The 25,108-nt window shown below is 40.6% G+C and overlaps 3 protein-coding genes across 6 annotated transcripts in view; 1 reads left to right on the top strand and 2 right to left on the bottom strand.

Moving 5' to 3' along the window:
- Window positions 1-549: 549 nt before the first annotated feature.
- Window positions 550-4,768, top strand: LOC113030025 (interferon regulatory factor 2-binding protein 1-like). The gene is made up of 2 exons (XM_026181068.1): window positions 550-2,834; window positions 3,874-4,768. The coding sequence occupies exon 1, from the start codon at window positions 1,025-1,027 to the stop codon at window positions 2,807-2,809; it is 1,785 nt and encodes a 594-aa protein (XP_026036853.1). The 5' UTR covers window positions 550-1,024; the 3' UTR covers window positions 2,810-2,834; window positions 3,874-4,768.
- A 1,610-nt stretch (window positions 4,769-6,378) lies between these two features.
- On the bottom strand, window positions 6,379-16,642 carry micu2 (mitochondrial calcium uptake 2). Its single transcript, XM_026181070.1, has 12 exons — window positions 16,363-16,642; window positions 15,852-15,981; window positions 15,288-15,319; window positions 15,134-15,209; window positions 14,271-14,318; window positions 14,054-14,136; window positions 13,231-13,284; window positions 12,669-12,766; window positions 8,700-8,871; window positions 8,507-8,615; window positions 8,260-8,417; window positions 6,379-6,745 (listed from the first exon to the last, which is right to left on the bottom strand). The coding sequence occupies exons 1-12, from the start codon at window positions 16,558-16,560 to the stop codon at window positions 6,644-6,646; spliced, it is 1,260 nt and encodes a 419-aa protein (XP_026036855.1). The 5' UTR covers window positions 16,561-16,642; the 3' UTR covers window positions 6,379-6,643.
- Window positions 16,643-18,432: 1,790 nt separating this feature from the next.
- sptbn4a (spectrin, beta, non-erythrocytic 4a) overlaps window positions 18,433-25,108 on the bottom strand; it is a 33,074-nt gene continuing 26,398 nt past the window's right edge. For all 4 annotated transcript variants that reach the window (XM_026182272.1, XM_026182273.1, XM_026182271.1 and 1 more), the window contains 2 exons: window positions 24,986-25,028; window positions 18,433-21,281 (listed from right to left, as the gene is read on the bottom strand). In XM_026182272.1, the coding sequence (XP_026038057.1) occupies window positions 20,982-21,281; window positions 24,986-25,028 (343 nt within the window). In that variant the 3' untranslated portion in view covers window positions 18,433-20,981. The remainder of the gene's footprint in view (window positions 21,282-24,985; window positions 25,029-25,108) is intronic.

The raw sequence follows: 25,108 nt of genomic DNA on the forward strand, positions 1-25,108 counted from the left end.
AACAATCAGCTTTCAGCTCACAAGGATTATTTACTGACATAATTTTTGAACTTTGAGCATAGATAATATGAACATTAATTATTGTAACTTTTTATACATCTCAAGAAATAGGTATAGAAAAATATACCCTGCGATTTGTTCAATGCAAACCTATTTCTATTGTCCTTATAAGATTATTCTCCAGAGTTATTCTTCTATTAAAAAAAAAAAATATATATATATACATATATACATATACATATATGTTGTAGAAGAATCAGTTTCCCTGTTACCACTGTGAGAGAGACGAATCTTAATGCAAAGTACATCGTTCCCACTGGAGATTTTCACTATGTGACCTCTCATCATCCCAGTGAAGCTGAGTTTGAAACTGTCACGTCTGTGCAGGAAGTGGAGTATATATATAATATTTCTCATATGTCTCCAGCATTACAGCACCAAGACTGCCTGTCCTCTGTTAATCAAAGTAACCGCAACACAAGCCGTGTTTTCTGTCTCCCATCCCAAAACAAAACAGCTCCAGTTAAACTGAGGTTTCACAGAAAAACGCGTCCGACTAGCGTCAGTATCTCCGCTACTTATGTATCTTGTCGCCAGTAAAGTAGTCCCTCTGAATTTTTCCCTTTACTAATTGTTTACAACTGTTCCGTTTCTATGTGGTCTGATTACTTTGTTGCTCAAAAGAAATTTAATATTAAAAATCTAGAAAATAAGAAACAATGGCTTTAAAGAGAAACTACGTCTCCCATAGTGCTCTGAGCCCTGGCCGCGTAGGTGTTTCCGGTGTCTTATAACATTTTACTTCCTTCCACACAGGCTGACACGAACAAACGAGAAAGAAGACGTCGTTAAGTTTTGAATGTTACCGCCAGTAGTCGGATTTTGAACTTAGTTTTTTGTTATTTTCTGTTGTAAAATCCGCAGTATGTGGCGAATGGTGTCGGAGGACTGAAGAATCGCTGCAAAACGTAGTCCGTAACGTGTAGGCCTCCGAAGAAAGTTTGGTCGAGGGCCTGTAAACAACATGTCCTCCGCCTCGCAGTCTTCCTCGAGACGGCAATGGTGCTACCTCTGCGACCTGCCCAAGATGCCTTGGGCTATGCTGTGGGAGTTCAGCGAAGCTGTATGCCGGGGTTGTGTCAACTACGACGGCGCAGACCGGATAGAACTCCTCATTGAAACTGCCAGGCAGCTGAAGAGCACTCACGGAGTTTTAGACGGCAGGTCCCCTGGTCCACAGCAGGGCAAACCCAGCTCTGCTGGGCCCCTTGAAGCGGGGCGGCATCACGGAGAGCGTGTAGACCGGGGGAGGGGTGAGTATGGGGCTTCTTCTCGCCTCCCCAATGGTCTGCATAGAGCTGAAGATGTAGCTTTGTCAGAGGGCAGCCGACAGAGCCCGAACACTCGTCGGGCTATGCCTGGGGTAGTTTCTAGTCTTCATAACACCATACCCCATGCCTTGATAGCTCAGGGGCTAGTAGCAACAGCTTCTCATGGGATTTTAACCCCATTAACAAGCACGAGAGCTGGGGCCGCTCCTATTGCCGTCTCAGCTGGCCCCATAATAAGCGACAGTGGCAGAAGACAGGCTGTGTCCCTGGGTATGGGACCTAGCACTTCTACTCTAGTGGGCATAGATCCGGCAGTGTGGAGGAACAGTGAAGTAATGGCTGAACTGAATGAGGTGGCTCGTAGTAGAGTGGAAGGCTGGCCTAACCGTCCCAAAGCAGTTCGGGATGTGCTGGTAGCTCTCAGCAGCTGTGTCCCCTTCAATGTGCGCTTCAGGAAAGACCATAATCTGATGGGGCGTGTTTTGGCCTTTGATGCTAGCGCTACTCCAGAGTTTGAGCTGAGGGTGTTCGCGGAGTATCCCTCTGGCTCTGGAATGATCTACTCAGGAGTTCCAGATCTGGTCAGGCAGATGTTCCGTGACTCCGCCAAAGATGCTGGTAAGGCAGTAAACTCTGGGCTGCGCTACGTGGAATATGAGAAACGGCAAGGCACCGGAGACTGGCGTGGGCTGTCTGAGCTGTTGAATGATGGTGTGCGTATGTTTAAAGAGCCTCCAATCCCAGAGGTTCTGCCACAGCCAGACCCAGTGCTGTCTTTGGCAGCTCCTGGACGCCCCGGACCAGCCAAGGGCACCACCAGGCGCCGAAAGGCTTCTCCAGGCTCTGAGAACGGAGAGAGTGAGGGAAGGGCCGAACACCCTGTGAGGGAGCCCTGGCCCCGGGGCACGTACTCAGGCATGGAACCTCTTCCTGGCATGGCTGTACCTCAAGAGGGCCCACCTCGTCTACACAACCAGCCTTCACCCATCTCAGCACTTATGGGAGTGGCAGATGGCCTGAGTTCCAGTCACATGGCCAGAGAGAGCCCCAGTATGTCCACAGCCCACTCCTCCTCAGCTGGGCGCCCCAGCAGCAGCAGCCCCTCGACTCCCTCCACCTCAGTCTCTCAGGCAGCTGTAGGGCAGGGTCTGAGCACTGGAGGACAAAGTAACAACACAAACACTGGGGAGTCTACAAGTAGCACCCCAGGCACCCTGCTTTGCTGCACCCTCTGCAGAGAGCGCCTGGAGGACACTCACTTTGTCCAGTGTCCCTCAGTCCCGCACCACAAGTTCTGCTTCCCCTGCACCCGAGGGTTCATCCGCAGCCAAGGTCAAGGAGGAGAGGTTTACTGCCCCAGCGGAGAACGCTGCCCCCTGGCCGGATCCACTGTGCCTTGGGCCTTCATGCAGGGTGAGATCTCAACCATCCTAGCTGGAGAAGGAGATGTGACAGTAAAGAAGGAGAACGACCCTTGACCCTCCATCCCTTTGGCAGTGAATGGTGAGAAAAACCTGAGAGGAGCAGGCCTCTTTGTTTTATAGCAGAACTTTATCAGCAAGTGTTAAAGCAACTATCAAAAGCAGTTAAAAATAAATAAAAATGGCAGACAAGTGCAGGCATATGGTTTCACATGTGCTTTTATTAAATAGGGTAACTGCAGCCCAAATTGTTTAACAAATGTTATATATAAACATTTGTTAAACAACTTGTGTGTTAATATTTCTTCAACACTATTCTAGAAATTAGAATATCTTTGGTGGTAGATGTCAGACAAGGTTTTTGTTTTGTTTTTTTGACCAATTTGGGAAAAAAAATAATTTGTAGGTGCTAGCTTTGCCCAGCCAATTTCTCTGATGATTTCAGTGACACTGTTGAGTTACTTTCAACTCTTCCTTGTCACGAGGGGTCACTACGCCACATGCAACCCGAAAATGTATTAGTCTCTGGCTGGAATTGAACTAAGCAAATGTGTAAACTGCTACACTAGTGATTTCAGTGTTAGAAATGGATGAAATCTCCTTATGACGACTTGATAGTTTTGCTGAAGTTGTGGCACACTCCCATCATCAGGTCTGAGGTGCTCATATGACTTGGCCAGAGCTCAGACAGAATCAAAAGTGATGGAATAATACATGACTAAAACTTTTGACTTCTGATAAGTTGTCTTTAGATGTTAGAAGGCACCAGATTTCAGTGTTAGTGTATGTTAGGCATTAGACAACCTGATGTCTCATTGGAGATTTCATGTAATCTCATGATGCTGTGAGCAGGGCTCTGTGGGGGCACACAATCTGTGGCACAACTTTGTTTCTTAAAAATTCATCTACATGAGCCTTGTAATGTTTTTAGCCTCTTTGTTCTCTTTTAGAATGATATCAGATATCTTCTTGATGTTACTGTGTGAGGAGAATATTTTTGAATGTGGAGTTACCTGTATGTATTAGATGCATCTCAATATCAGGTCTGAGCTGTGGGACAAAGAATCCCTGTGTCACTCTGCTGTTTGATATTCTTACATGGCTTTCTTCTTTTTCCACAGTGGATTAAAACACAGTGAAAGCACTTACCTATAATCTCAAGCAGAGGTCCACTTTGGCTGTAGTTCATCATGTGTGCCTCCAAGAGCCAAATAACTCTGAAGCCCAGGAGGACCACTACACAAAGACCGGTAACTCGAGACAAGACTCACTCACGAGAGGAGGGAAACGTCTGAGCATCGGGGCTGCATCGTGATCGAATCAAGTCTCGACCCAATCTCTCTCCATCCTTTTAAAAAAACAAAAAAAACCCCCAAAAAAATCTATTTATTTTTTTTCCTAGTGTGGTAGAGGCCTCATTTCAAAAAGCCCAGGATTAAAAGCACACACTTTTTTTTTCCCCCCCTAACAATGACAATCTGATCTTTTTTTTGTTGTTGGTTTTTGCATCCTGTCTGACACAGATGCAGGATACTTTTTACATGGTTTGACAGAATGATGCAATTCTTTAAAAACGAATGTTCAAAAAATGTTAAAACCATTGGGTCCTTAAAGCCAAGGGGAGAAAAATGTAAACCTTACAATACGTCACTTGTTATTCTCTTTATATTGTGTGTCAAAAATGTGAATTTTCTTTCAATATGGCTATGTAATTTCTATTTTTGATACAATACAAATTTCTATGTATTTGTTTATAGTGATGAGAAGACCAAAGATGGCTTCATGCTCAATGTAATTTTATTGTATTGTAGCTGTGTATGCTGTATTCACTGATAACCCTGGCATCAGTCACTAATTAGTTCTTCTATCATGCAAGTAAGCTTGTTTTGTCTATTTACTTTTTAAAGTCTATGTATGGTAAAATTATTAGCATCACAATCTTCAATGGGTAACCCACATACTCATGTGATCTTAACAGGTCAATTCTACAATAAATGACAATGTAGTTAAAACTTAGTCACTTTGCCGCTTTTCTACTAATGACCGTTGGAAGCCTCAGTTGTGCATTTATATAAAACTTTATTAGATAAATATTTTTGACAGGAAAAATAGGGAAATCCCACACCAGCTCACTGGCATGATTAGAATCTTTTCCACAAACCACTATTAGCAGGGTTGTAAACAAACTGAACAATGTGTATTTACATGCACTTAGGTGACCTGGCTGCAGTAGTATGAACAGCCTGAGGGGTGTACTACGAATGAAATTCAACACGTCCAGGCTTTTGGGTACCACAATGGTGGTATTATCTGTTGGGCTGTGCTTTCTGCTTCAGGGTCTGTGGGCACACACATAGAAAAGGGGGTGTTTTATGTACCATGTGATTGTTCTTCCCCACAAAATGATCGCTGAGTGACAGAGACATTATCAGCCAATAATACAGTGGTTGTTTAAAATCTATAAAGAATATAAAAACTAAAACACTGCTGGTAATTCAGTGCATAGATGCGGTAAAAAATTTCCATTTAAGCTAATAATTGTAATTGCCAAGTGTGCTCTTTGGTGCTGTTCGTTTCTAAGGTGACAGCTGGAGTTCTGGAGCTTTAAAGTGTATACATTTTAATATCAAAGTAGTGAATTGTATGTATGTATATATATATATATATATATACCATAAACAAAACATGTTTTCTGAATCTCCAAATTAATACATGCGCATTCCCATGACAATGGAATGCATAGTTTATGCTTCATTGAGTGGTTTTAGTTAGGTACAACAAATCAAATCACTTTTATTGTCACATCACATGTGCAGGCACACTGGCACAGCACATGCGAGTGAAATTCTTGTGTGCGAGCCCCACAAGCAACAGAGATGTGCAAACACAACAACACAAACGAGCAAAATACAATTTGCGTATATAAAACATTTTCCAGCAGACGTTCTATATTGTGCTTAATAATACATACTGTAATATTGGCTTCCAACCCATTTCATATGGAAACTCCAAACATAACACCTTGCTGATTTAGCCAGGTAAAAAAGCCATTTATGTGACACAAAACGGAGTTTCAACATAGCTAAACCATTAACTTCACAGTACACCCCGCTGGTTACTCCAGAATTTAAGTAAATAGCAGCTGCTCTGTTACTGTTGAAAGTGGGAGGCCCGACATTCATTTCGAGATGTGCGCACTCAGCTGTAAAATGCTTTGGTGAGTCGCCGGTAAACAACAGCATGAGCAGTCACAACAAATAGTTGCTGCTATTTAGCATGTTGAGAATGTGACATTAGACAGATTACACATGTCTGTCATCTTGGAAGTGATTTATGCCAGACTGCTGTTTACCCACTATTGACTCACATGACTGATCTCTGGTAACCACATTAATGCTCAGGAGTAAAAAAAGAAGTACATGTAAAAACCAAGCCAGCTTCTTGGCACTGGTAAAAATTTGCATTTGTGTCCATGAGAATAAATCACTCTGACTAGTGTGCACAGAAAATGAGAAATGTGTGTATTCATGGCAGGATCCTCTAATCTGTTACACTGTTCAGTGCAACCAGGATTCTCACTTTCATGAATAAGTCACTTTTACAGGAAATGTTGACTGCAGTCCTGCTCCTTAAGTGCATGTGAATGTTTAATAGTGATCAGCCATACAGGATAAAATGCTTGACCAAACAATTATATGTAATATTGTAAACACCACAAGCAAACCCAAAGAGCTTTAACTAATATCAAACCAAAATGTGTTTAGCTGTAAACATACTTTTGCAAAGACAGTGGTATAAACCTATATTCATTTACATGCGGATATTCATTTCATTCATACAACTGAAGGAAAGACAGAAGTTGTGAGCATGATCACGGTGCATATCAGTGCTTCAGATGGGACACCCGCCGTCTACCAGGGCCTCCTGGGCTGCCTTCAGGGTCTCCCGCTTCACACACTTCCAGTAGCCAGAGATGCCATTTTGAGGCTGCACCTGAGGGCAAGACACTGTGCATCACACCAACGGTTCTGGGAGACGAGCATTAGCATGCAGCCTAGGAGTGATATGTAAAATATCTATTGCTAATAAACAATTTGTATTTTTGCCATGATTAAAGTCAAATGATGGCAGTTGTTTCTACAGTACATGTAATCCCAGCGACACCAATTAGGATGTAAATATATGACATGTTGAGCAGTGTGCCCACTACTTTAACTCGCTTTGGTTAGCTAATTAAGGGGTGGATGTAGCTCAGGAGATAGAGCAGGTCCTCTACTGATCGGGAGGTTGGAGGTTCGATCCCTGGCTCCCCCAGTCTGTGTGCCGAATATCCTTGGGCATCCATCGGTGTGTGAATGATAGTTAGTAAGCACTTAAAAGCATAGAAGACAGTGCTTGTGTAAATGTGACATGTTGTATAGAGTGCAATAAGAATCAGTTTATGTAAGGAAAATAAATACAACTCTTAGTTAAATGAGACACACTCATGTCTGCTAAAAATAAAAGTTGACCTAGGCTGGCCGGAAGAGCTGGAATGCTCCACCGTCTCCTCGGCTGTCTGTACAACAGTGAAGCCAGAATATTTTGAAAGCAGATCCTGCAGTTAATCGACTTAAGCACCATTTCACACGATGCTTTATTCAGTAGATTTATGGCCGGCTCAATAAAAGTAAAAAAAAAAGATTAATGATGATCCTTGAAACAGCAATAGAAAATGAAGCTTACTAACTGAATTTTACAGAAGCCTGAACGGAATTAGATCAGTAACATAGCTCATCATCTGGATTCAGAAAGCTTGTAAATCTACGTTTTTCATGCGAGGCAGCAACTGGACGAGAATCAGATTTTCTTACAGCAGCGCGACGTTCAGAGTTCGACAGTGGAGTTAACAGACTGCTGCTGAAAATTCAAAACATTTTAGCAGGTTATGCTTCTAATGAACATTTGCAGATGTATGCCACTATTGTTTTAGTTGATCGTTTCCAGGAATGGTCGGATGATTTGTCGCTATAAATTCTGGGACGGCAAGTAAGCACTGAAGCGCCTTGGTTAGTATTCAGAGAATTCAAACACTTCTTCTTATGGCTGCACAGATACGTCAGCGTCACTTCACTCCTTAAACAAAATGAACAACTGGAACAGACCCTGAGATGGATGGACCTTGGCAACCAAAAGCTAACAGTCCAGTCTAATATGTTCATGTGCCCTTTTTAAATAAACTTGTGTAAGTAAGTAGTTCTTAGTGATAGACAATGTTGCACATGGATGACATGAGTTAACGATGTGCCTTAGTGTTTGTGTACTTCAGTGTGATCTACACTACAGTTAGAGGAGCACTGACGATCTTTGATAAGTGTCTTATATCTGTACCCACACATCAGGCTTTTACAGTTTTATATTTAACACATGGAGGTGAGAGAGGCATTCACTTCACTTAAACATGGTGACAAAGTAGAAAAGTCAGTGTTTTATGGACACAAAACAGTCTAAGAAGATGGGGAGAGTACCTTTAGACCCCGCAGTACTCGGTCATTCATCACACCAATGAACTCCTTGTGGCTCAGGCAGTTGTCTCCATCTATGTCGAAAAGCTTAAACACTGTGTCCAGCACGTTCTCGGAGAGTTCGTGGCCTGTGGCAATCGTCACAGCTCGCTTGAACTGGGCTGTAGGGAGAAGAAAAAAAAAAAATAAATCTATGTCTGGAAGATTGGAAGAAAACTACAGACTGATCTAACCGACAGAGAAACCGTACCCATGCCCACAGGACGGTTGGCTTCTGTGACCATTTTCATTGAGAAGGCAAAATCTTCCAGGTTGTTGGTGAACAGGCAGAAGGCTTTGAACTCATCGAATGCGATACTCTACAAAAGAAAACATGACAGCTGACTTTCAGGCCACAGCAAATCCTATTCTGACGGCACCGAGTGGAGGAAGCGTGCTTGTACCTGACCCGCCGGTATCTTCTTCCTCATGTTTTCCCAGTAGACTTCATTGTCTTCTTCGTTGGTGTAGTGTAGCAGCCATTCTGCAAAGTCTTCCCTCCGCATGGTGTCCATACCTTTGGAAAACTGCAGAAACTCCATCTCCTGGACTTCAGCCTGTAGGTCCTCCATGAACCTGAACAACAAAGACTAATTACAAAGAAGGCTGACCCACCAGTGTTCTCCTGCTGAGGTTTGCCAGCGACACAGGTGAAGACCACACAGTGAAGTCCAACATTTTTATATTCAAATGAAAGGAAAAAAGAAAAGAAAAAGAAAACAACTATATAAAAAGGTGAAATTCCACAAAAAGTAACAGTGGAGTGATAAAGTAAAGACAAATTCAGCACAGTGAGGTCTTCTGGTATCCTCAGCCTCAAGTACAGCTACATAAAGTTAGGTAATCATAATTGCTACATCCTTATTCCATTAGGGATTGGCTGGCCTGTCACAGCACCTTTCTAGTTATGGACCACTCAAAGCACAGACTACAGTGGAGTCACAGTGGACCGGTCAAGTAAAGAGAAACTGAAAAGGTCAACAGGGAAAACCCCACAAAATACACAGATTTATATCAGAACATCAGTGGCTTAGTAGCACATCTGGCTCATAATTAATCAAAATTCACAGGTGATTGTAATGTGTGAAGTATAGATTCTTTTGGTCATTTGGTTGGCTGTATTTCACAACCATATAAAAGTATCTGAGTTAGTCAGAAGTAACATGACAACATGCCAGAAAGGTCCAGACAGACTTGGTACCGGGCCGTGAGACTTGAGGCTCGGGCGTGAAATTTATGGTTTTCAGTGTTTTTTATCGTTAACTCTGTTTCCCTGGGTCTTTTCCCGTGTTGGAGCTGTGTGTCTTATTTTGAAAGAAATATTTACGCGTCACCATAGCGACCAGAGAGCATTAAGGGGCAGAGATGAGGATGTTACTCTCGATGTTATTGGCACATTTCAGGAGGACGCTGCTCATGAAGTTACACAATTACACAGTGAATTCACGTTTATTATTATATTTACAAAATACCACAGTTTTTGTCTCAGTCATATTATTTTATTTTGTTGTATTTATCCGTGACACCTTAAAGGCCGGTCCGTGAAAATATTGTCTGACATTAAACCGGTTTGTGGTGCAAAAAAGGTTGGGGACCGCTGGTTTAGACAACTCAAAATGTGATGTCCACATATGTGGACACCAGGTCCTAGGAGGTTAACACATAAGATTTATCACCATGAAGAATCTTAATAAGTGGAAGAAGATGGGTAGCTGGATAAGGAATCTTCTGTTAACCACTGAATATTGTTCAGAAGTTAGAATTTGGTCAGTTTAAGTAAGGCAAGGCAAGGCAAGTTTATTTGTATAGCACAATTCAACAACAAGGCGATTCAAAGTGCTTTACAGAGACATTAGAAACAAGAACAAATAAAAAGCATGATTTAAAATTGATTAAAACAAGCAAATAAACTAACTAACTAATTAACAAACAAACAAACAAACAAACAAACAACAGTATATAAAATCAAAACAGATAAAATCAGAACAGTAGATAAAATCAGTAGTTAAATGTAAGTTTTGAAATTTAAGCTTAAAGTGTGGATTTGGTGCTTTATTCAAATGCAGCTGAGAACAGGTGAGTCTTCAACCTGGATTTAAATAAACTGAGTGTTTCAGCTGATCTGAGGCTTTCTGGGAGTTTGTTCCAGATATAAGGAGCATAAAAGCTGAATGCAGCTTCTCCATGTCTGGTTCTGACTCTGGGAACTGATAAAAGACCGGATCCAGATGACCTGAGGGATCTGGATGGTTCATACTGGGTCAGGAGGTCATTGATGTATTTTGGTCCTAAACCATTCAGAGCTTTATAGGCCAGCATCAGAACTTTAAAGTCTATCCTCTGACGGACAGGCAGCCAGTGTAAGGACCTCAGAGCTGGACTGATGTGGTCCACTTTTTTGGTCTTAGTGAGGACTCGAGCAGCAGAGTTCTGAATGAGCTGTAGTTGTCTGACTGATTTTTTAGGTAGACCTGTAAAGATGCTGTTACAGTAATCAAGCCTACTAAAGATGAATGCATGGACTAGTTTTTCCAGGTCCTGTTGAGACATCAGATCTTTTATCCTTGATATATTCTTGAGGTGATAGTAAGCTGACTTTGTTATTGTCTTAATGTGTTTTTCTAAGTTTAGGTCTGCATCCATCACTACACCCAAATTTCTCGCCTGGTTTGTGGTTTTTAGATGTATAGATTGAAGTTCTCTGGTGACCTGTAATCGTTTTTCTTTGGCGCCAAAGACTATTACCTCAGTTTTGTTTTTGTTTAGCTGGAGAAAATTGTGGTACAACCAGTCATTGATTTCCTCAATGCATTTACCAAGAGCCTGTACAGGGCCTCGGTCTCCTGGTGACATTGTGATATATATTTGTGTGTCATCTGCATAGCTGTGGTAGTTTATTTTGTTGTTCTTTATAATCTGTGCCAGTGGGAGCATGTAGATGTTAAACAGAAGGGGTCCCAAGATGGAACCTTGGGGAACTCCACATGTGATACTTGTCTGCTCAGATGTGAAGTTACCTATTGATACAAAGTATTTCCTGTTTTCTACGTATGTTTTGAACCAGTTTAGTACAGTTCCTGAAAGACCTGTCCAGTTCTCCAGTCGTTTGAGTAATATGTTGTGGTCAACTGTATCAAATGCTGCACTGAGATCCAGTAAAACTAGGACTGACATTTTTCCACTGTCTGTATTCAGACATATGTCATTAAACACTTTGGTCAGAGCGGTTTCAGTGCTGTGGTTCTGTCTAAAACCTGACTGGAAGGCATCGTAGCAATTATTCTGTTTTAAGAAGTAACTGAGCTGTTGAGAAACTGCTTTTTCAATGATCTTACTTAAAAACGGGAGATTTGAGATCGGCCTGTAGTTGTTCATTTGTGTCTTGTCAAGATTGTCCTTTTTCAGTATAGGTTTGATTACAGCAGTTTTTAGTGATTCTGGAAACACACCTGATAATAAAGAAAAGTTGACGATCTGTAACAGGTCTGACTCTAAAGTCTTTGAGACCTTTTTGAAAAAACTTGTTGGCAGGACATCTAAACAGCAGGAGGAGGAGTTCAGTTGACCTAAGATGTCCTCCAGGTCTTTGCTGTTAATAGGTTGAAACTGTTTCATGGTGTTTAAACAGTTTTTTGGTGGACACAGTACATATCCTGGATCTGCTGTTGATGTACCAATTGCTTGTCTAATTTTTTGGATTTTTTCAGTGAAGAATTTGGCAAAGTCATTGCAGGCCATGGTCGAATGAAGTTCAGCTGCCACTGACACAGGAGGGTTTGTTAGCCTGTCAACTGTAGAAAATAAGACCCCAGCATTATGTAGTATGCATTAGAGTTGTACTATGAAAATGACAAATATGATCTTGACCCCAGTTTGAATGAAGACCCATGAGGTAATCACTGTTAGCACGTGTCACTAAAATCTGATCAAAAGCTATCGGAGAAGCAAAAATTCTTATGAACTGCGAATAGATGGAAAGATGACGACTATCTCGCTATGGTATGAGCTCAACACTCCTTTGGCTGGATGAGTTAAATTGGGCAGAAAGAATGTGTGCTCCTGAAACACGTGGAGAACTTAAGTTTCTTTCTCTCTCCTTTTTTTTTAAGAAAGCAGTTCAAGCCTAATATGAGCTTTACTGTTCTTTTCCTTGCCTTTGCCTAACGACATGTTCAAACAGTATTTCTACATGCAAAGGATTTAGGGAGCGTCTACATCCCTTACAGGTGAGATTCAAATATTGACAATGTCTGAGATTTCAAAAAGACAGAAATGTTACATTGTAAAATTTGTATACAGAGCTGCTACTTATGAAAAAGAAAATGTCATGTGCTCTGTAGTACATGACTGTGATTATTAGGGGGTATCCCTACCGGCAGAAGTCCTTATACTGCAACTTGTTGTCCCCTTTCCTTCCAAAGAAGTAGGCCTGTAGTGTTGTGTTCACACCTTCTCCTTCTTCTGTGGTTTTCTGGGTAACATGCAGACAGTGTTCAACAACATCATGTGTGTTAACATTCAAAGTGAAGTGGCAGAAATGACACCATAATACTGATGAAAACCCCCAAAACAAAACATGCTAATGTTTGAGGTAGAACTAGAGTAATATACAAAGTGTGTCAAGAAGAGTCATCTGATTTCATAGTGTTTTGGTGAGAATGGAAGCACATACTGTTGGAAAGACAGGATTTGTGAGTATCACATAGCTGTACACATTTGACGTGTTTGAATATTGAATGGACATATGCCGTGCATCCAGAGGGAAACACATTGAGCACTTGTGAAAATTATAAGTTTTGCATGTAAAAGTGTAAAATCAACCATGTATTTTAAAATTTTCTGCAAACTTTTGAAAACAGATGATTCTTTCTGGTCCTCGGCCAGTGTTATCAGCCTGTATGTTTTCAACTAGCCCATCAACCAATGAACACTCACCTCTGTAGTATCTATCGGGGCTCGCAGTTTAGTTTTTCCCATGATTTTCTTGAGCTTCAGCAACAAAAAGAAGAAATAAATTAAATTTAAGTTAACCAGTTAATCAAAATAACTAGTTGTACTGAAAATGTTTGGCTGTCCAAGTGTGAGCAACATCCTACATTATCAAACAGACAATAAAAAAAACAAACAAATAAAAAACAGCATGTTTGAAAAGGGGTTTCTCTTTACAACAGTCACAAGACAAGTCCAAACAAATATAAAGCTGTGGTACAGTTCACTTATCAAGTTAGAGATGTGGCTTTCATGTAATCACATGATAGAAACCAGAGCAGATGAGAATCCATGCACTTCTACTTTTCACTAAATGCCTTTGGCTTGTTCACCAAGTCATAACATGAAACTATAACAAGGTGAAGGACGTGCCAACATGCAGTCTAAAACAAAAGCCCATCGTTCTAAGCCTGAGTGCTACACAAATCTTCTCTGTCTGGTTGAAAAGTCAAAGAAAAAAAAAAAAAAGTCAGGTGACTTTAAATAAATCCACTAAACTCAAGCAGCGACAGATAAAACACAAGACTCGAGCAGCTACAGCTCTCCCTCACCTTCACGTGGTGCCTTGGTTCATACTTACAACTGCAGGAGTTGTAGCACATGAGGAAGCGTTAAAAGTGGCGACAGTTTGAAATTAAGTGCACACAGATATTTAGAACAAATATTCCTGTATAATAAGTCCGCCCATGAATTTACTGCTTCATTATGATCTGTTATAATCTACTTCTGCTTTTATTGTCAACACATCCTAACACATCACAGCTCTTACTTTCAAAAACTCCTTTTTGTCCACATGCTCGTTGCCATCAATGTCGAGCATTTTGAAGGCTATATCAAATCCAGTGCGCGGCTCTGCAATAACAATGTAGGGCAGTTATGTAGTTATGTCATGTAGACAAAGAGTATCAGAAATAAACAGTCCAGAATGGAGTGAACCAGTCAGCACAATATCTCCTGCAGGAGCTTGGACTATTGGAGAGACTTACTGGTCAGGATGGACAGCAGGAACAGATACTCTGTGTAGGATATCAAACCTGTGAGAGATAAAATACACTGTGCTGCATTTCAGATAACAAACAGGGGGACACACTGACAAAGAGGATTATCATTAAACATGAAAAGGTGGATTGTTGATGGTCTGCTGACAGGTTAAAGCGGACCTCTCATTTTCTTTATATTTTGCAAGGAAAATGGGAAATAGGCCATTTACTGAAACGTGCAAACATGCAAGCAAATGCAGAACATAAGATGAAACCAGAGTTTGTAGACATTGTAACCTTAATGCCCGGGATTACTTCTGATTGGATCTCGTCTCTCCAGAACATTTACATCTCGTTTTTAATCATAGACAACACATTTTATCACTGTGCATTCATTTTTATCTAGTTATCGTCCTGTTGTCATCAGGAAAAACAGTCAGTGAAATGAACACCACGGCTGACATGCAGCCCCAAAACGTGACAAATCCTCCAAAACGCCTGAGGTTTTTAATAGATGCATCAATTTTGAAATCCTACGCCTTGTTCTTGAGTTATTGCATTCACACACTCATGACAATGCCCCATCACTCTTTTACAGCTGAGGGTAAAAACGTTTCTCTAAAAATTATCAGCTACGAGCCCTGGACTGAAAATGACTGACAAAAGCAGCCAATGTCCAAAGAAAACCTTTTGAAAGACTTCTGAAAAACCTGGAGAACTACTGCTCAACAACACCTTTAAAAAATGATAAAAGGAGCTGGTGATCATTCTGGTGTTATAGTGAATAGAGAAATTGGGGGGAGGATTTAAACAGATGATCCACCTGACAATTAAAAGGTATGGCATTGCAGTCCCCTTTGAGAACTTACCTTTGTCTCCCAAGTTTCTGAAGAGATCATTACCAGCACGAGCTTTAGAGGCAGCCACCAGCATACCGTTCACATCCTGCCGGGATAAAACGAACCATTAGCCTAAAGAAAAGTCTGCATGTGCAGGTTACACACTGCTAGGAAGTTAATGTACCTGTTTGGTTAAAATTTTCTTTTGCAGCTTTCCTGCAAAAACCAGAGAAGATGTGTTGATAACAGAACAGCACAAAATTATTCAATAACAGGCACGAGGCAAGCCGCGCACGTGAAGTTGTTCCATGCACACAACAAACTACTCTGTTTTGCTTTGTGGGAACATGGAGGTTCCTCTTCCCAGTCAGAACTGCACTCAGTCTTCTCGTACTGCTACTACATACAGATGGTCTAGTCCAGTCTTACTGACACATGAAAGCACTGTACACCATAGGCCACACTCACCCATCCCCACACACACAGCATTTTTTTTATTAGTTAAACACAGTAAACATGAGCAGTTTAAGTTTCACTATATTCGCATTAGAAAGATTCACAAAATAAGGGCACTGTTCTTTGACATACATGACACATAGTGGGGATGAAAAAGTATTTAGCAAAGTTAAATCTACCATTTGACCTGGCAAATTACATCCTATATATATTTAGTTAAGAAAGAACAGGGATGTAGATTATGGAAGGCTTTGAGCTGTTTGACATGTTGTACGCTGTATGAGCTGCTTACGATCAACTTTCTCCAGCATCACAGAGAATAGGAAGTCTCTGGGGGTCATGTAGGGCTCCTCTTCATGGACGACTGAGGCAAACTGGATGAAGCGGATTTTCCTTGCAGACATCTGGGGAGCTGCATCTTCCTGCAACAGCACAAGGAGCACAAACACCAATGTAAGCTACAGAACACATGTTCGACAGCACCTCCCTTTATATGTTTAATGATTAAATGGACAAATGAGTGGTTAGTTAAAAATTAATTTTATTAAATTATATCTAATAAGTCAGACGAACAGATTCACTGTGTATAAGTACAAACAGTTTCAGTGAGCACCGCTAGGGGGCACTAATTGACACTATGAATTTGGACGGTCTTTTTGTAGATATCCAACTAACATTATTGTGTCGCTTGTACTTGTAATTACGAAACATCGTACTTTAAAGGAACACAGACAAGTATATGAGCGGTACTGTTCGTTTGCGGTGAATTTTGACGACAGAAACTTTCTGAAGTGTCTACTTACTTTTTCTTCCTTAGCATAAACGGCGAAGGGCAGAGTCCTGTTGTTTACATGATACCGGTAATAACAGACAACCCCGGTGCCAATTACAGAGGCCACAATGCCGCGACCGACAGTACGGTACTGTGCGAAGGTTTTCAGAGATCGAGGGCTCCTCAAGACACCCCTCAGGAGAGCGGTAACTTTCCCCCAGCTGGCCATTTCCAGGAAGCTAACTCGCTAGCTGGCTAAACTGCGTTCGTCTTAGCAAAGCGAGGCCACGCCCCCTCTCCAGCCGTGATAGGTAAGGACTAGATGACGTGAAGCCGTCAGCGCCGGATTGTAGAGTTCACCTTTTTAGAAGAACACTTTTGAGAAAATATTATATATAATTGTAAAAGACACTTCATCTGGATTGTTTACAGAGCTGTGGCAACACATAGAAAAAGTAGCTTATGCCTAATATTATTTTAAAAAGTCAGATAAACAAGCTTAAAAATCTCGAAATAGCCTTTATTGAGTTTTTAAAATAACCGAATATGCATTTTTATTTCAAAAGTAAACAAAAAATAATCAAACATATAACATGTCTCAGTTTTTGGGGCCTCAGGTCCAACATTCAGATTATATAAACACTATACTGGCCCATGATTGGCCAAAGCCCTGCTGGTACATCAGATATATATATATATATATATATATATATATATATATATATATATATATATATATATATATATATATATATATATATATATATATATATATATATATATATAGAGAGAGAGAGAGAGAGAGAGAGAGAGAGAGAGAGAAGATTCCAAGGCCTGAAGGCTGCCTGTCACAGGCTGTATATCACCCAGGTACAGACCGAAGAGGAAGGAGTGGAGCAAAGGTCAAGATCCATTTAATTTAACCACTCCTCATTCCTAGACTATAATGTCACAGAGGGCATGTTCTCTGGTGAAACTAGACTACCTGAAACAGTGTCTGCTGAATTGTTACTGTAGTCTTGTTTTGGTTTAAAATACAATTGCATTGTAATAATATATAAGAGAAAAGATGCATTGTTTTAGTGCAATTTATCAAACAGAGTCAATATGTATCAAGTATCTTAGAACAAGAAGAGGTCCAGGATTTATTTTTGAAAGCAATCATCAAATCTGTGTCAGAATTCCAGAAAAGATTATCGGGAACATATTAATGCGCCGTGAAGATCTATAAAAAATGTGTTCACACCTACAGAGGGGGAAAAAAGACAATAGCAAAATGAAGGGATGAACAGATTTTATGAGACAAAACCACATTTCATATTTTCACAGATACATACTGGCAGATGTAGCTTTACATTCTTCAAATATACATCGACTTGTGCAGATTTTGTGCCGCACTGTGTACATGGATGTCTTTAGAACAGATCCTGCATCACTGCTGCTCTTTCTCACCGTGCACAGGGCTGCACTTGAGTGCCCCAAAAAATTGCACAAACCTTTATTTTTACTCACATTAATTATTCACATCTGTCCAATTTTTTTGATGCACCGTATGCTGCTTGGATAGGAGAACTTTAGTTGGTTGCTCTAAGAAAAAGCCAAGAATACAGTATACATCTTTTGTTGTTGTTGGTACTCTGGTTACTGTGTGTACAGAAGGAGATGTAAAGCATTTGGATGACTTCTCAGTATGGATACAGTCTGGAGCCCTTCAGCAACGATTCCTTCTTGCAGCAAAGTGTCAGTATGAAGGCTCCTGCAGCTCATTCCCATGAGGAGCGCAGTACACTCAAAGACTAACCCTATGTTTAATGAAGGTTTCGGCCATGTTTACATAATCCATAAATACTTTATTGTATGTTACTGTTATATGCAAATTACAACCACCACATTTGTTACACAACCTTAGAAGGCTTCAGCATGGAGAATATGAAGTTGTTACTGCTGCTGCTACCTTGTGACGATAATGCTCTGGCTTTTCAGCTCAACTCTGAGAAGAAAGACGGTAATAAACCACTCGTTTATCTTGTAGTTGAAATCAGTGTGTGGTGTCAGTGGGTGTGTGCAGGTATGCGTGTGTCCACATCAATTCCACGTCAAGTTTTGCATCAGCAAGTTTGGAGGTTTATTTAATGTCATAGCAGCAAGTTTTAATGTAAGGTAACAAAGACATACACACATGTAAGACCATCAATCAATGAAGGAAACAGATTTTTGCACATTTTTTTTCTCTTCAGTCACGTTTATGCTGCCTATTTAGTTCGTTGACTGCTGTAACATAGTGGAAAATACCCCCCCACCCCCCTCCCCCTATGTGTTTCATAAAAGTAATGGGAAGCAAACATTTCAAATGCACATGGTAAGGCAGGCTAAGTATCTGCCACGAATCAGAACAATCACAGCCACATGAAAATACCAAAGCATCTAATTAGATGACTGAGAATATGTATTGCAACGGCAGACGAGTGTCAGGTCAAACAAAACATTATTCATGATTAAAGGACCAACTGTTTCCCGCTGTTCCAGCAGATTTCATGACATGGCACTTATGTAAAAGCAAACAGTGTGTGACAAATAAAAAACAAAAGAACATTCACATTGTAGCAAAACTTCTCTGTTCGCAATCTTGTAATGTGAAAGTGGACTTTTGGTGTTTTCAGAAAGGAAGACTGTTAAGAAGTCATTTTACACAACTGAAGAAGTGCAATTCGACAGTATGGAAAAACTTTGTGTTGCGAGTCATTCTCACAGCACAAATTTCAGGAGATTCGCAGTTTCTCATTAGCTCCAAAATAAGCACTGTAAAGACTATTTGGACCTATGTGTGGAAAAATAACTCACATATACGACAAACGAGCACTATTTTATAAAACAAAATAATCACTGTGATGACAAAATACTTTTATTCCCTGAGCAGCAGGTAGTGAACTGCCCAGGCTAGTTGATCCTGTTGTGTGTGTAATCCATAAACTGAGCACACCTCCCACAGTAACACTGGCTACTCAATCAGCTAATATTACATGGGGCAACTCTTCAGTCTGATATAATAAATATATGCATATAAAAATACAACAAGCATACCTACAGTACACCTGCTGCTCTTCCCCAGTACAACGTATTTAATACATCTAGATACTGGTGTACTTGTATATACACTGTGATAATTAATAGTGACTCCTAATTTGCATAATTTGTATTTAAATGTAATAAACATTAATATATTTGAGTGATGACTGATTTTATTTGTGGATTAATACAAATGTTTTAATTTTTACCGATTCAGAGTATGGTTTTATTAGAGCACAGGTTTTATTGGTATACATACAAAGATAGGTCTATACACTTCATGACTTACATGTAACTCGTCTTTGACAAATAGATTCCAATTGCTTTGAAGGTCAAACGAAGGACAAAGGGCACAGAGAGGTCTCGTCTCTCACACACCTGCTCAGGTTTTGACATTATGGGGAGGGGGGTACCTGAAATCAGTACATTCTGTGGAAAAGAAATAGCAGTGATACAGTACAAACAGCAGCAGGGCCATTTGGCTTCTTCCTCTCATGCTTACTGCAGAGAGAACACAACTCTGCTTTTTCAAACAACCCTCGGGATTTTGAGAAGTCGTCTATGACAGCAAATACAACCCACCCACCCGCTCACATTAGATTATTGCAATTTCAGTGCTGCCTGATTTATGCCAAGAACACAGAAATAAAGGCAAGTTTAACAGGTGCACTAAGACTATTTCATGCAATGTTCTGATTTTTTGTCATGTACACAAAGGGATCGTCTCAGGCTTAGTGTTACTTTGAGCGTTGCCACTTTGAACATGCCTTGGGGTGATGGATCAGAATTTGAAGGGATGCTCTTCTCTGGACACGGATCGTTACGGATAAATCATAATGAGAATCAGAAGAAGTGAAAAGAAAAGAACTGTGGAAATGACACCAGTGAAGTCAGTTGGTAACACAAGCATTCCGTTATATTAAGATGAGTCAAAGCTAGCCATGTGTCGGGATTAAATGTCACTATGATTAGTATACAGATGTGTCAAGTGTTTAAGGTGCACAACTGCCTGGAGTAAGCTTACGTGGAGGTGACAAAAAAATGAGAGAATTTACAGCTGCTTCTACATTACTTCTTATTTCCTTTCCCCCATTTCTCTCACCGACAAAGAGGAAACATAAAAAAGTATATTGCTTCAAAAACATTTTTCTTTTTTTACTATTGAGAAACATTTCATTCGCCACTTCTCAGGTTTGTCTAGATAGACAGAGCATTACATTATCAGTCAAAGATACATAAACAAAGATGCTGTGAATCCGAGAGATTAAACGATCAACAATAGGAAGTGACAGTGACTAATTCTTGGGACCATTTGTTGGAGTCTGTCTGCCTGTTTGTCCACCCGGCCGGCCTCCTATCTACCAGCAGGTGGCCCACCGCAAGCACTGATGTATTTCCTGGGTGAAGGGGGAGAGGCTGAGAGATTAGTCTGTCACAGTTACAATAGTCAATCAAAGGACCGTGGCCTCGGTGTGTTCCAGCTGTGTGACCGAGGACCTGCAAACCTAACTGCACATGCTCTCCATCCATCCCTGCCTCCTATGCTGTTTGTCAGTGAGTAGCAGTAAAACAAAAAAGGGCTTCTCATTTGCTCTTTCCAGACGTGCTGGAGCCCCCCGCCCCACCCTCCAGCTTGTCAGCAATTTCAGATGTGTCTAACTTCTCAGAGCCGTCGCCTTTCTCTGATCTCTCCTTCTCAGACCTCTCCTCCCCCTCTACAAGCTCGGACCTCTCTGACCTGGCGTCTGCATCTCCCTCCGACTTCTCCTTCCTCTCAGAGCGGTCAGGATCCATAGATGAGGTGCCTGGCTTATCCCACGTGCCCATGGCCTCGTGCTCAGCTATACAGGTGGTGATAGTGGAAGTCCATGCCTTTAGGTCCTCCTACAGAGACCAGGATCAGACAGAGAGCTTATATAAGGAGTCTGCTCATCATATAATGCTTTTTTCTCTTTGCATTTGATTCATTGTGTGGTTTGGGATTTACACATCGCATTGTTACGCATCCAAATCTGAGCCTGCAGCAGATATATGCAAACCATCCAGCTGAAACGCTACATTTTCTTTATTTGAATAAAGTGTCTTCAGGTGGGAAACAATGTAATCAAATTTGCCTTTGACTGAAGGTTGCACCTCTTCTTATTACATCAGTGGTTTGTGGCTTTGTGCCGCACCTCATTCACACAAACCGAACCCATCAATTACTAAGTGGAAAGAGTTCAAACTATAAAGACAGAACCAAGAGTAGAAGAAGTATTTAGGTTCTGTACATGCCAAATACTGCAAGAATGTAAAATGAAGTATTTTCATTTCATTTACTTAAAATTGCACTTGATCTAAGGGACTGAGAGATGGTTAATGTGTTGTGGAGGATTGTTTCCTGCTGCTGCTGGGATCATTGTGCTGTTGCATGACCCTATTTGAGTCAGGCTTTAGTGGTTGGACACATGAGCTCATATTTGACCCTAGAATATTTCTGGATACGACGCAACTCAAAGTGTTCACATCACTGCAAAACAACTTCAAAACATTTGGAAATGGCTTCATAATCATTCCAAGAATGATGGGCACCAGTAATTATTTCACTAAGATCATTGCTGATGTCTTTCCCTTTTTGTGTTAACATGCACTTGAATGGTCCAAACAGTCAAAACGTCAGTATTTATAGAGCTGTTCACACTTGCTCAAGATCTATTAATCTATTAACACATTTGATTAGCAGGACCTGCCTGCAACCTACCCTTTAATTCATATGGAAGCAGTAACGGTGTACTTTTAACATAATGCTGACATAAATACTACACTGAATACTACACTCCCTAAGGAAATTATGTGGCTGCAGTGGCTTCAAGACAGTAACAGTAACAGACTGAACTAATTAAATAACACAATATATTACAAAGTTTACAAAATATAAGGAATAGCTCATATATATACAAATAGCTCAATTATAAATTTCCAGAATATTACAGAGGTTAGATATATATGACTGACATTTTACTCTAACCTGTAAAACTTTGTTATTTGTTATTTTCACTACAGAGCGTGTGCAAAAGGGTGTAACTATTGCACTGTGTACTGTGTATTAGATGGAGGAGTTGTACAAGGAGATAACCACAGGCAGGAATGATTTCCTGTGTCGCTCACTGGTGCATTTGTGTAACATCATTCTCTTGCTCAACATGTTCCTCTATGCTGTCCTTGTGTGATTTTAGTAATCCAGTGGCATTAAAAAGAGACAAACTGGTAATATTATAATCAAAATGTGTGAAAATGTGTTGGATACAAGTTAAAGAAACGTCATTCTGTTATCTGTGAAGTTCCATTAACAAACCAAAACCAACATTTCTGTTGTTCTAGATCTTCAGTACCCTCTTGTCAATAGTAACATATCACATACACATGTGGCCAGACGTTTACATAGACTCATCATGGGTATGAATGTTACGGTAATGGAATGATTATACAGCAAACATCTTCACTGACTTTAAAAACAACAACTAGGTTCACAGATGACAAATATCTTTGATGAGAAGATCCAGAATGCTAATAAAGCTCAAACACCCTGCTACTATTTGGTGAAATATCTCTTAGCAAGCTGCAGGGACACCAGATGGGTTTTGATCGCTATCAACAAGCAACAAGCTTCCAGCAGAACTGTGGTTGGGCATTTGACATCTTGTAGATTTGAGAATTCATCATGGTGGTTTTCTGGCCTGTTTTGAGCCATCCATACACATGATGGTTGAGGTCAGGGGTGTTGAGTTTAAAGATGCTGATTTTGGAGCAGGGGCTTCTTTTTTGGTCAGAACCCTATTAGTCCAGTGGTGACACATCTGAATTACTTGTACCGTAAATGTCGGGCTATACCGCTCTTTTTGCACAAGCTTGAACTGCGGCTTTTAGTCAGGTCGCTTTCTATCGATTGTCCGGATTTTGTCATTCGTAAGCGATTTGTTTTGGTGTTCCGCGTTGACGCACTACGTTGCTGGCGAAGATCGGGGTTCAAGGTGGTATGTTATCACATGTCCGTTCCGCCAGGCAACGTAGTGCGTACGAGATGGGAAAAACAACTTCAAGTAGCGCTACATTCAGCGGGAGTCTGGATGATGAGCGGCGATAAACTTGCAGTTTGGAAAAAGCAGTTATGCCCATCCACCGGGATTCTGACAGCGTGGAAAGTGTGAAAACATCACGATCACAACGATTTCTGAAGGGCTGGACTGCTGATTATGGAGAGGGGACACCCCACGCCCTCTGAGGGGTCGACTCTGACACTGACAATGAGGATTTCTTTGTTTGAAGTGACACGAAGAGAGAGAATGTGGATGACGAAGCCATCCGAGCGTGTTTATCGACCTGGAGAAGGGCTTGGTGGTTTATGCGCAGAAGAGAGAAAATGTGAAGCTGACTTTTTTCTTGTTAAGCTGTGTCACGCACCTGAGCCTAAAGTGTCCGATCTATTTCTTGTGTGCTGTGGCTACTGTATGTACTACATGTCAATATGTACCTAACTTGTTTTTCAAATATTAATAAAGTGAGTCAAACAGCCATCTCTTCCTGACAATTCCCTTTGTGCATATTCTCTTACATATGATAAGTCACATTGAACACCTGCGGCTCTTGTAGGTGCGGCTATGTATGTACAAAACAGATTTCCCTGTTGCGTGCGGCTAATATTTAGGTGCGCTTTGTAGTCCGGGAAATACGGTATTTATGTACAATTGTTTAAACTGATGATCTTGGAATGTGCTGTTGTTTAGAAATGCTTGTGTAAATCTTTAATCCTCATTTTTAGATATTCATCATGTTCCTTGGACGTTCCCTTTGTTGCAAGTATCGGTCAATCCAATGAGTGATGCCTTTTTATGCTGGTAAAGAGAAACTACCAACCAGTCATGATCACTAACAAGAAGTTAACAGGGCCTTGACCTATCAAGTTAAGACATTGAAGAGCCTTTAGCACCACTTATTAAAAGGTTTAAAGTGAGCTTATATGTATTATTTTGACAATTTTGAAAATAAAAATCCAAAAGAATTCAAACTTGTGCTCCCAGTTTTTGCCTTTTAATGTCATTAAAGACATATGCTGTATAATCGTTCCACCCTGAAACAAGAAAAAGCCAGAGAAACAATTAAAAGCCCAAAATGACCATGCCATTCATGCCCAAGGTGAGGGTATGTAAATTTCTGGCCAATACTTTATATAGTATTTACCTGAAAAGCGATTTCCTAAAACAGCTTGACAGTGTATTTTTAAACAAATGTTATTGAAACTGGAGTAAATAGTTGATTTGTTCGGCATATTTTGAGTCTGGTAGCAGGGCGACCTGTGCAGATCAGTGCCCACGTTTAAGGTAATGTTCAAGATAATGAAGGAAGGAGCCAGCCGGTGTAATGCTGTAGATTATTACTTTAATCAAAATTGTTTTTGCAGAACAATGAGCAGCAAATACATTTATTGATGATCTTTGTCTTTTCATGAGTTTGATAATGTACTGACTGATCAGAATGCTCCATGTCTTTAAGTTCTAACATACTAACACCAGTAAGTTAATTGACCTTACCAAGTTACAAATGTATCTTACCTCATCTTTTGCATGAAACACGAAGTTGTTTCCATCGTTCACTCTGTTGCACAGAAAATCAATAGGGACTTGTCAGTTTTTATGCATTTGCATGTATTTTATAGCCATGTGGTTAATCAATAA

The sequence above is a fragment of the Astatotilapia calliptera genome, chromosome 10, assembly GCF_900246225.1.
Source record: "Astatotilapia calliptera chromosome 10, fAstCal1.2, whole genome shotgun sequence".
In the NCBI taxonomy this organism is placed as follows: domain Eukaryota; kingdom Metazoa; phylum Chordata; class Actinopteri; order Cichliformes; family Cichlidae; genus Astatotilapia; species Astatotilapia calliptera.